Source organism: Molothrus aeneus, chromosome 20, assembly GCF_037042795.1.
Source record: "Molothrus aeneus isolate 106 chromosome 20, BPBGC_Maene_1.0, whole genome shotgun sequence".
Classification (NCBI taxonomy): domain Eukaryota; kingdom Metazoa; phylum Chordata; class Aves; order Passeriformes; family Icteridae; genus Molothrus; species Molothrus aeneus.
The window spans coordinates 8,335,076-8,347,194 of NC_089665.1; the positions used below are offsets into that span (position 1 = coordinate 8,335,076).

Below are 12,119 nucleotides of genomic sequence, written 5' to 3' on the forward strand. Positions count from 1 at the left end.
GGGATATTTTCGCCTCAATTAAATTTATGGATTGCACTGGCTAAGGCTTGATTTACATGCTGAATTAAGCATCAATTTATATTCAAAACTGTGCCTGGAACTGGGGCTGGGGGACATTTTAGTGCCTCACATCAACCTCTTGCTGGCTTTTTACATTTTCCTGAAACCTTTTTTGGCCCAGCTGCAATTCCCTGTGCCCTCACAGCCGAGTGGACAGAGCGGGGCTTTAATCATTTCTGCACTCCACACACAGAAAAAACCCTGAGAGCAGAGCAGGCAGAGCTACAGCTGCTAATTAAAAGCTCTCAGGAGAGTGTGTGAGCCCTGGAACATGTGCAGAGTGTGGCAGGGCAGGGTGTGACAGGGCAGAGCCCAGCTCCTGTCCCCAAACTCGGGGCCAGCAGCGCTTCCCGCTCCCCTCCCAGCCCCTCTGCAGGTGCCCAGGCTGGAGCCTGCAGGGCAAGCTGGCAGTGGGATGCTGCTGGGAACAGGGAGAGTTGAAGGTTCATTCATCCTCTTCTCAATCCCAAAGTCCCTTTTCTGGAGGGCTGGACACAGGGAGGGACCTGGTGGCTCTTTGGGGGACACAGCACCGTGCAGTGAACAGGGAGAATTGAAGGTTCATTCATCCTCTGCTCCATCACAAACCCCTTTTCTGGGGGGCTGGACACATGGAGGGAGCTGGTGGCTCTTTGGGGACATCATGCCACCCTTGGGCCCCTGCCCCTTCCCTGGGTTCCCCATTTCTGCTCATTTCTCTTTTCTCCTGCCTGTTTTACTCTCATCCCTGTGTTTTGTTGTGAGAAGCAGGAGGCAGCACCAGCTCCTCCAGTCCTTCTGTGTCCTCCCAGCCTGCAGGTGCCTTTGGGCTTCTCCCTGCAGTGAAATCTCCCTGCTCCTGTTCCTTGCACTCATTTCCAGCTTGTGTTTGTAAACTCTGTGGATATCCCAAGAAAAACACAGGACAAGGGAAAAAGAAGAATAAATTTAAAAGGACAGGAACAAAGCTTTACCAGCAGAGTTGGGCTCATATTTCTTTTGATGACTTTTCAGTATGTGGTGCTGTTCCTTTCTCTGCAGCTACTGGGTGGGTTTTTTTGGGTGAAACACACCCACAATGCACACACACACACACACAACAAAAGAGCCATTTTTACTGTTCATGCTTTAAAGGTTTGGTTGTAAAGTATTGCTTTTGGAATGATGACCAACAAAATGAAAAAGCTACTGTTTCATTGTTGGTGCAATAACTCAGCTCAGCAGTCCCTTCCCACTTTCTGGCTGTTCCCATTCTGTGGGGATGGTGTGTTGGGTGAGGATTGCTCTGTCAAGAAGGAAATGTGTGAATCCATCAGGGAGAAAGGCACAGAATATTTTGTTTTGATGTGATCAGCCCCATGAGGAGTAGAAAAGCAGGAAAGCAGTGACAGGACTGAGGGAATGGCTGGAGCTGGGAGGTTTAGGTTGGATTTTAGGGAAAGGTTTTTTCCCCAGAGGATGCTGGAGTTCCCCAGGGAATGGTCACAGCTCTGAGGCTGCCAGAGCTCCAGGAGTGTTTGGACAATCCCAGACCCAGGGTGGGATTGTTGGGGTGTCTGAGTTGAAGTTGGTGCTCCTTGTGTGTCCCTTCCAACTCAGGATGCTCTGTGACTCTGAAAACCTGTGGAGCAGGTGATGAGAGAGAAATCCCTTCCAGCCACCCAGCTGATGTGAGAGCAGCAGGCTGGGGTTGGTTTGTTTGGTTTAAATAAAGGCAGCTTTAGTGGGACATGTGTAGACTCAGACACTGTGGTTTTGCAAAGAATTTGGCTTTTCTTTCCCACTAAGTCACTTAGGTTGGGGTTGTTTGGATGGAGTTGAGTCAGCTGAGTTGCAGGGGGCAAAGTAGCCATATTAAATTAAATTAAAACCAGGAATAAAAAACTTTATATGCAAAATCCAGAGCTTGGGAAAACAAGTTTGAGGACAAACAGCTCCTCAAAGGAAAAAGCTCATCTTCCATATGTGCCCAGTTTCCTCTCCTGATTTCCTATGAGTTTTCCTCCTGTCTCATCTCCAGCATGAGGAACAGATCTCCAAAGAGTTTTTGGGAGGACACTGCAGAGTTCTGAGCAGCAGCAGAACTGAGTGTGCTTTTCTGGGTGCTTGTGTTCCTCAATGAAATTCTGGTACATACACAAGGCCAGGCCAGACCCAATCATCTCTTTTTTTTTTTTTTTTTCCCGTTTTTTCCACTTGTTTTAAATTGGGAGTACCCTGTGTACTGCAAACCAGGCTCAGAGAAAATCGAGAGAGCCACACATCTGGCTCACAGGGGCTGTTCTCCTGCAGTTCTGCTGAGAATAAACGAAAACAAAATGGGAGGTTGAGTAACTCCTCTTGTTTTGTACTTTTTACATGCATTTGGAAGAGCTGGACTTGGGCATCCTGGCTTGTACACCAGCAGTGTTTTCAGTGAGCTGCTCTGGTGTAGAGTGCTTTGGACTTTAAGACTTTTTACCTCTTCCATCTATCTGTCATCAGTCTCACCAGTATTAAAGTCTTGGCTGCCATACAGGAATCCAGACTTTGCAAGCTTGCAGATATTTTCTCAAATGCCTGTAATCAGGATTTATATGGGCACTTCATCCCAGCAAATTGGAAACTGTTAAATATTAAAGCAGCCTGGTGTGCTCCAAAGGCCATTTTTAATCCTAGTGGTCCCCATTTGTGTGGGTTACTGGTGACAGTCTCTGCTCTGGTGCAGAAAGGGCTGCTCTGGCTTTTCTTTGGGTCTTCTTGTTGGAATGGTTTTGCCCAATCACTTCAATGATGAAGAACTTGACCTTGGTGGTGAATTGCAGAGGCAGTCTCTAAATGATTCCTTAGAGACCCCCTGGCAGGAAGTTTGTACAGTTTCCCTTACTTATTACTTGAATGTTGATGAATTAAACAGTCATTTTTTTTGGTTGTTTTTTCCCCTCTGTGCAGATGCAGTGGCAGAATGTGGAACATGTTGGTGACCAGAGTCCTTATGTCACCTCAGTGATCCTGCACATCAAACAGAATGTCCCCATCATCCGTGACAACCTGGCCTCCACGAGGAAGTATTTCACTCAGTTCTGCATAAAATTTGCAAAGTAAGTTACCAACACAGACACTTTATTCAGCTCATCCCATAAAACAGTGTGATGGTCACTGGGTGGTGTTTGCCAAGTGCAGAAAGTTTTGGGTTGGGCACCTTTAAAAGACTTTGAATATCTGACTTCAGCTATGACTCTTGCTGTGGGGAAATCTACTTTTCTTCCATGGGGCTTCCAGGTACTGAGAAATTTGCCACAAAATAACATTGCCCTGTAAGGAGGGCATGTGTGAGAAGTATATTTTACCTTCACAATCTGAAAGCTGCTTTTCTGTGCAAAAAATAGCCCAGTCAGGAGGGGAAATGCAATTTAAATGTTGGAGGGTATTAAAGTATCTCCCTGGCAAGTCACTTAAAGTTGAGCAGCATGACAGAAGTGGCAGATGAGACAGAAATGCCCCTTGCTGCTGGATTCAGGGTGGAACATCCAAACTTTGTCTGAAACACAAATTCAGCTCTTTGGGAAGATACTTTGAGCTCTTCCCTGCTTGCCTTTGGCCAGCTGAGCTCCACGTGGCAATGCCCCAGGAAAAACCCTTGGGAGGGCTGTGCCAGTTGTAGCTGCTGCTTTTGGTGGCACATGTGACCCTGCTGGTGGACTGCAGGGCAGTGGCGTGCGTGTCATGTGTCACTCTAAAATACCTTAATGTTTCATTCATCTCTGATAAGGTAACCAGCCTGAAATAAGCTCAGTGGCCTGGCAGGGACTGTGTGGGTTGGAGATTTGAGCTGCAGCTCCTGCCTCAGCAGGGTGGGATGCAGGAGCTATCCTGGGAGCTTTCACAGCAGGGAGGCTCAACCTGAGAGTTTCATCCCCCTCTCTGTCTCAGGGTACTCATGAGTTTGCTTTAAGGAGCAGCTCCTGATAAATCATGTTGGGATGTTGCCCATAATCACTGTTTGAAACGCTGTCTCAGTGAGAATTTATTGTATGAAAACCTTCTGTGTGGTTACACTTGAATTTTATGTGATAAATAAAACCCCCCATTTTTTCAGCTGTTCACAGCACACTCTTAATACCTCAGCTTAGTTGCCTCCCTTTTAACTTTATTGCTGGGCACATACCAAGTAAACTCCAGATGAAACAGCTCTCAGATTTGAGGGAAGTTCCCATCTAAGCTGAGTGTTCTCATCCATGAGCACAGAAGCCCCTGCTCCTCTCCAAAACATTTTTTAAGACAACTGCAGCTCTGATTGGCAGCACATTAAAATTAAGACACAGTCCTGAGCTCACTGTGCCATGGATCAGATGTAGAAGGGTAAAATGGGTTCCTGCATGTGATTTTGCTGGATCTGTGCAACTTGGTGCTAAGGAGAGCCAGCCCAATGGTAAGGGAGCACCAATCTCCTTAAAATACCTTTTAATACCTATAAATATTTTTGTTTTTGAAATTGCATTTTAATGGAATATTCTGGCTGGACCAATATAAATACCTGGCCTTTTGTGTGCCCCACAATGCTGAAAATCCTTTTAACAGGCCTTGTGCTTCTCCACATGTTAATGCCCGTGTCTTTGTGAGCTGCCACTTCTCAGCTCTAATGGATTGTATAAAGCGTGAGTGTTGAGTTACAGGACCACAGGGGAGAAGGCAGCTAAAGTCACTAAATTTAAACCAGCAGGATCTGAGCCAAGTCTGGAGAGAAGAAAAATGGCCATCAGAAATTGCATCAATCCTTTAAGCTAATTTGTCATTTTTGCTTTGTTTTGCCCAATGTGCGAGCGGCGCTCCCCGGGGACAGCGAGGCTGCCAGGCAGGGTGGGGGGCTCAGCTCTCCCTGCACCTTCTCCTTTGAAACCAAACCCCACAGCAGCCAGGCTGCTCTGCTGGGATGTGTTTGGGAAGTCTGTGACCTGACCTCAATGAGGAAGAGATTAGAACTGAGAGACAGGAAAAACAAACAGTTCTCCCCTGGCCGGGGGAGCGGCTCCTCCGTTTGCAGCAGCCAGGCCTGGTGAGTGCTGGGTCCTTCCAGGTGCTCCAGAGAAAAACTGAGAGGAGTTTGGTGGAGGAAGGTTGGGATGTGGAGGGTTCAGGGCTAAGCTCAGCCTGGGTAAGGGCTGGTCACCAGCTCAGAGGGTGGTGTAGAGCAAAACCCTCCTGGGCTGCAGTGACTCAGTGACACCAGAACCTTTGGGGGATGTCCTGCAGTAGCTCAGGCTGTCAGACAGACAGACAAACAGACTGTGGTTGCAAGTCTGTCTGTGCCTCTCTCAGCAAGGCATTGTGTTTGATGCATCATCAGTGCAGGGAAAACACAGGCTCTGGCAGAGCCACACTCCTGTTGCAGGGGAGGCTCTCGGATGCTGTGGTTTCTGTGCTTCAGGTTCCTCATCTGTCTTGCACTGCTTTATTATTACACTGGGGACTTACCTGCTTCTAGAGGGGGGTTGCTGGGTTCAGTTTTAGAGCTGAAGCTGTAAATGAATTCTGGCATCCAGTCTAGCTGTGATTGTGCAGGGAGTAAAGGCACTCAGAGCACAGAGCCTCATGCAGAGCATTACCCCTGAACATGCACATTTTATTCTCATCAGGATTGCCTGCTGCACTCTGAGAGCACCAGGCACTGAATCCAGCCTAGTCAAGAGGCACTTTCTGTTAAGTGTAACTGCTCTTGATGGTCTCTGCTAGTCCAGGAAAAAAATAAAAACCAAGGGGGGAAAAAAATTCCAGAGCAGCCCTTGGCTCTTACAGTTTGTCTTGTCTGTCCTGCTGGAGTTGGGAAGCTGTTTCCAATAAGGCAGCGTGAAATAAGAGGCGTGTGGGGATGGAAGGTCACTTTACCCCTCTGCACTGATGGTGGGTGGCCATCCAGAGGGGCCTGGGAATTGTTTCATGCAAGACAGAATGCTGTCTATGGGAGATTGTGTGGTTATATAGAAAAGAAGATTAAAACCAACAGGGGAGGGGGTGCTTGGGCTGCCAGTGTGCCCCCCTGCAGCAGGAGAGGCTCACCCTGTTTCTCATACACAACATGGGCTTTAGCTCCCTGCCTGACCTTGCAGAGGGAGGGACAGTTGGATCTACCTGTGCTATCAAAGGCACAATTAATTTCTTGTGCTGTTCTGCCAGCAGTGAGCTGCTGCATCCAGAGCTGCTGCCAATTTATCATTTTCTAGGATCACCTCAGCTCCAGCTGTGCTCATCACTCTCTAATTGCCCTCTGGGAATTAGTTATAGACCTGAAAAATGGACTTTTAAAACAGATAGGTTAAATCTCCACTGTAATGCTTTTGTGCAGGAGGAGTCAGAGCTTCTTTTCCTCCTCCTCTTTCTGTTTTGTTGCCAAGGTTGTTTCTCTGGTGGCCAAATTCAAAACTGCTCGGGGCAGCCCAGTAGCTGCTTCTCAACAGTAGCTTGAAACTGTTCTCCTTGACACCTCTCCAGGAGAAAATGATTCACTGAGAGAGGTAGGGACTGTGTCTGACAGAGGGAAAGGGAAGGAATCTTTGCTTGTGAGGGCTCTCCTTGAGCCATTCCTTTGGGTTTGCTCAGCAGCTTGGCTTGCTCTGTGCCTGAGCTGCACTTTTGTCACTTTTCCATGAGAAAGGATGAGAAATGAATGTCCTGCCTTGGAAAACAGGTGGCAGGACAAACAAGATGCTGTTGTGCTCCTCGCTTTGTGGGGAGGGAACAAAAAGCTTAACAGATGCAAGGAAGAAACCATGCTGAATTTAGATCATCATCATGGACAGCCTCAGTCCAGAGTACAGCACCTGACTGACTCAGGACAGAGCCATTAAAACCCAGGAGCTGCCACCAGGTCATGGGCAAGTGCTGGAAATGTGAGCCCTGCAGGCACTCAGCCAGAGGAGGACATGTGAAAGAAGGAGAGTACATTAAAAACAAGGCAGTGAGAGGAAGACTTGGTCAAGTGGTGGGGTCCTGACAGAGTCTGTGGCTCCTGAGCTTTCCTGGTGCTGCTCCTTGGTGGAGCCAGGGGCAGGAGCTTGTCCTGCAGGTGCCCAACCAGTGCTTTTGCAATGAAACTGCTTCAAAGCCTCAAACCAAGAGGCAAAAATCAGCTGAACCCCAAGCAGATGCTCTGAAGTGGTGAATATTGGGCTTCCATCCTCACCAAGCTCTCTCTGCTTGGGCAGTCATTTTTCTGAGTCTGAAACCCATGACAGTAAAATATGGTAATGGTGTTTTCCTTTTCACAAAACTTTTTCTTGTCTTGATTGTGTTGGCCAGGAGCTTTCTGGAAAGGTGCCTCAGTGTGAGTGTCCAGGGCCCAGCAGACCTCCAGCCTTGGCTGGACCTCAAGTTCAGTGTGTAATATGCATGTTATGGAATTACTTGTGTGCAGGAAAATGTAGGTTCTGGATACAGTCAAGATACATCCACTCATGAGCAGTGAGACTAATCCTGATAAATAAAATTGTTTGTTTGCTGACCTTTTACTGCAACACTTCATATTTAGTTTATAGCAATTTATTTACCTCTAGAGCGTGTGTGTGCAGCTTCTCAATAAACTTGGAGATCAGGAGGGATTAAAGCAAAAGAACTGTGCCTAGGGGTTGGGGGTTTTTTATTTAGTACGTTTAACATGTCTGGAATCAGTTTGGGAAGCTGGCACTGGGAGTGTCTTTGTGGAAGCCATCCTGGTTTGGTTCTGCATGCTTTGTCACCACAGAAGACTGTCTGACTGCAAATATTCTTATGTAATTGTATCCTTTTGTACCTCTCCTGCAGCTCCTTCATTCCCAAGTTCATTAACCATCTCTTCAAGTGCAAGCCTATCAGCATGGTGGGTGCAGAACAGGTAAGGAGAAATAGGTGCATTGGCTGTCGTATTTGATGGCTTTTGGGTTCAGGAAATTGAGGTATCTCCCACCCTGCCATGGGCTGGACCCTGTGAGGATGGGATTTGGAAGAGGCAGGATTTCATCTGTCCCCTGCACATAGAGCTTATTACTCCTGTGGGCTCATAAAAAAAAAGAAAGAAAAAGCAAAAAAAGCAGAATCATCCCTAATGGGACTGCTGTGAACTTCAAATGGGTTCCTTCAAAGCTGCTTGGGTTTTAGGCATCAAAGATGGTTCTGAGCAGTGTCTGCAAAAGGAAACAGGAGCTTTACATCAAAACCTTCCTCATCCTTAATGGAAAGCAAATGAGTGAAGCTCAGTGCCTGTTTGCCTTGTGTGATGAGCAATAACCTGAGAGTGATTAAAGGGAGTCTTTTTAAAATAAGCTGCTCAAGTGATTAACCAGCAGTGGGCTTGTGTCTAATGTTAAAAGCTTTCAATATTCTTGTATGGGAATACAGGCCCAATTTGCTTCTTTAAAGCAGGCTGGGAAGGTTTTTATTAGGCTGATTCCCAGTGAATCCTTGCCATTACAAGTGGGACATACATCCCTGGGGTTAAGGGTGCAGAGGTTTCAGGAGCTGATCTCTCTCTGCAGCAAGTTGAACCCCAATTCCCTTAAAATCTTTTGAACCCCTCTGGTCACCCACCAGCATCTTTCCGTGCCACCTTCTCCTCCCTGGTGCAGATGTTGCTGGGGAATCCATTTTCCTGGCCTTTCTGGTTCTACACACAGCCTTTCCTGCTGTTTGCTGATAATTACAGCTGCAATATGAATGCTGGGGTGATATTTATGGAGGTATTTAGTGTTCAGTGCAGGGAACAAGACCTGTGGGGTTTTGCTTTCTGTGTTTTCCTCTCTGACTTAACAACTCTGCACCCCAGCAAGCTTTGGCAGTGAGTTAGCAATGCCAGGGACCTGGAATGGAAAATGGGGTGAGGAGACAGAGTCTGCAGGAGCTGTGCCTGTGGGAAAGGCTGCAGAGTGTGCAGAACTCCTGTTAGCCATGAGAGAGCTGATGTGGGGAGGATGTGAATTCCCCAACCCTGGAATCTCTCCCTCTCTGGAATCCCTGGTAGGCACACAGGAACCCAGCAATGACAGCCTGAGCTGTGGGTTCCAGCAGCCTGGGCTGCACAGAGCTGCTCATCTGTGCTGTGGTTTCCTGGCTCCAGGAGGAGATTGATGGATCAGTTCTTCTCATGCAAGCCATGGGAAGGCAGCAGCAGCAAGGACACTGCAGATAATGGGGTGCAGACTCCTGCCAGCCTCTCCTCCTCCTCCACAGCCACTCCTTTGTGTTCCTTTGGCCTCAGCACATGTAGGAATTCAATGTTCACATCATTGTGGTCACTGCTGGGGGTTCTGCAGTGCCCAGGATGTTTTGTGTCCCTCCAGAAGGAGCTCCCTTTTTGAGGAAATGCTCTGGGTGTGCTGACAGCCCAGCAGGCTTTCATGCTCACTGCTGTCTAAATAAATTGGGCTGCTCTTTCCTCTGGTTTGATTTCAGATTTCTGTTCTTCACTGGTCTTGTCTCTTCAGACACACTTTGTGCAGTCAGAGGAGTGTGGTATTCAGGATAATTTTGCTCTAAGGAGCCCCAACCCACAGCATTTTGTCACAAGACAGTGCTGTCTGTCTGGGCTCAATTTCGTGGCTGCTGCTTATTTATTTGCTGGGGTAGAAACAAACAACATCCAGGGTGTGAGCAGTTCTCAGTGTAGCTGCATTGTGTGACAGTTTTTAAGGAAATAAACCCCAATCAAGGGGTTGAGTAAATGCAGAAAACCTGACTGTGTGTGTGGCTGGTGTTAGTTCATTTGACCTCAATATCTAAATCATGATGCAGCTCCAGGTAACCAAGATTATTTCACTTCATACTTTTTGGGGGGGAGGACTGGAAATCTGTGCCTGATGTGCCAGATGTTGGGCTGCCAGAAATCATTTCCAGTCAGCAGAGCAGTGCTGTGTTAAAATCAACCACGATGCAGATCTGTAGCCATGGGGGTGATCCTGTCTCCTGGAAGTGTCATTACATGGCTCAGTCCCTCCTGTTCTGCAGTGCAATTACCAGGACTTCTTCCAGTGTGGGAAGTGTTAAACTTTTAAGGATGTTAAACTTTTAAGGATGTTAAACTTTTAAGGGTGTTGGGTTAGAGCAGCTGATGGATTTTGGTATAGAAGGAGCCTGTGTAACAGAGTGTGGTTAACTCTTGCAGCTGCTGCTGGACACTCACTCTCTGAAGATGGTTCTCCTGGATCTTCCCTCCATCGGGTCCCAAGTGGTGAGGAAGGCTCCTGCCAGCTACACAAAGATAGTGGTGAAAGGCATGACTCGGGCTGAAATGATCCTGAAGGTAACTCAAGCCTGTTGATACCCTGCCAGCCAGACTGCTGGCCTGGGAATCACAGCAGTGAATTCCAGGGGGCCCTTCCTCTGAATGCAGCAATCTGCAATTGCACATGAGGTTTGTGAGCCTGCCTGGGGGCTCTGCCAGCTGCTCTGCAGACCTGGCTCACTCCCCTTGGGTTTGCCCCCACTCTCTTCTAATACCACCAAGGAGTTTTCACCCTCACTTTTCAAGGCAACCAACGGCTCAAGTTTGGAGAGTTGGGGCACCAGGTTCCCTCAGGAGCTGGTGGAAATCAGAGTTTGCATCCCTGAGGGTCTGGTGTGGGGCACAGCCCAGGGTTCAGGTTACTCCAGGCCTTTGTGCAGACTCCTCACTCAGGGGAGCCAAGCTGTGCTTGAGTCACCTGTTTACTGTCTAGTGTAACAGCCAGTGCAAACATGTCTGGGTTACTGTACTCACCAGAGCCCTTTTTCATTTTCCAGACCTGGTGCCTGGAAAATGACCCAAAAGCAGAGTGTTGTCTTCATGAAAAGCAGCAAGGAAAGCAATCTGCCCTTCCCAGCTGGTGCTGCAGTCAGGTTTGATCCCAGGAGGAGCTGTGGGAGCTGCACAGTTGTGCCCTCCTGGGTGATGGGATTGTCCCCTGCTGGCCAGCAATGCTGGGAAGGCATTCCTGGGAGGGAATTAGTGGGACCTGGGGTCAGGCAGGACAGGCAGCTGCCAGCCAGAGCCTCCTGTAAAGCACAGCCAGGGCCAGGGGGGTGAGGAGCCTGGGCTGTCCCTCCTCAGCTGCTGCTCAGGGTGGCTCTGCTCCCATGCCCAGGGGAATGTCACAGCTGAGTTTGTGCTCTGGGTTCAGACATCAGCTCTCCAGCTCCCTGCTTTTGGAGTGAGGTGACTGAAATGTTAGTGAATTGTAGTCTAAATTTTCCTAGAAATGACCTGAATAAAAAATGTTCCTGGTTTGTGCTAACGGGAGCAGGGAAGATTGGTGCCTGTTGTGTACAGAGCAGGGCTTTCCTTGGAGCTTGTGTGTGAATCAGAAGAGTAATGGAGTTAATTTGTGTACCCTTAGCATCACATTGGAGAGGAAAGCAGCACGTGGAGTGCTGCAGGTCCCCAGGCTGTGCAGCAGCAGTGTCACTGCTGTGTCACACAATCCATGCTGGCCTTGCGAGGGCTCAGTGTGCAGAACTGCAAATCAAACAGCCACAGGCTGACAGCACTGGGAGCTCCAGTCTGTGTTCCCAGGCTTGTTCTGGGGCAGGTAATGCAGGAAGACAAACTTTGGGCCCATGGGCAGCACAAACAAGTCCATTGAGCTGAGCCCCACGAAGCACAGATGGGAGTGGGGAGGAGGGCCCTGGGCCATGCACATCCTGCTGAGCTCTTCCCCTTCTCCTCTGGCCATGCTCTCTGAAGCTCCAGCTTTTCATCTTGGCAGAGGATTTTTACAAGGGCTGTAAATTAAGGATTTATAAGTGTATACATGGCTATGATGTTTCAGTGGTCTGAAGTGCAGGGGAAGAAAGAAATGTCTTGGTGACAGAATGCAGTGTGGGGTGAGCTGGGTCAGTGCAAACATATGGAAATGTTTTTGGAGACAGGGGAGGGTCTGGTCTGGTGCTGTTTCTGCCCATTTACACACACTCAGACAATCACACACACACACTCTTCCCCAGGAAGATGGTTTGGCTGCCCAGCATTATCAAAAGTTGTGTTCTCTGGAGCTTGCTGCTTATGTAAGAAAAGCACATCAGTGAGGGATCATCTTACCAGCTTTGATGCTATTTTGATTTTTTCCCTGTTTTTTATGATTGCTCCTGGGCAGATGTTG

The 12,119-nt window shown here is 48.2% G+C and overlaps 1 protein-coding gene across 1 annotated transcript in view; it reads left to right on the forward strand.

The window, feature by feature from the left end:
- Positions 1-12,119, forward strand: part of VPS53 (VPS53 subunit of GARP complex) — a 64,474-nt gene that overhangs the window by 48,776 nt on the left and 3,579 nt on the right. Inside the window, exons 18-20 of the mRNA XM_066563508.1 lie at positions 2,971-3,119; positions 7,816-7,885; positions 10,148-10,285. Coding sequence (XP_066419605.1) covers positions 2,971-3,119; positions 7,816-7,885; positions 10,148-10,285 — 357 coding nt within the window. The remainder of the gene's footprint in view (positions 1-2,970; positions 3,120-7,815; positions 7,886-10,147; positions 10,286-12,119) is intronic.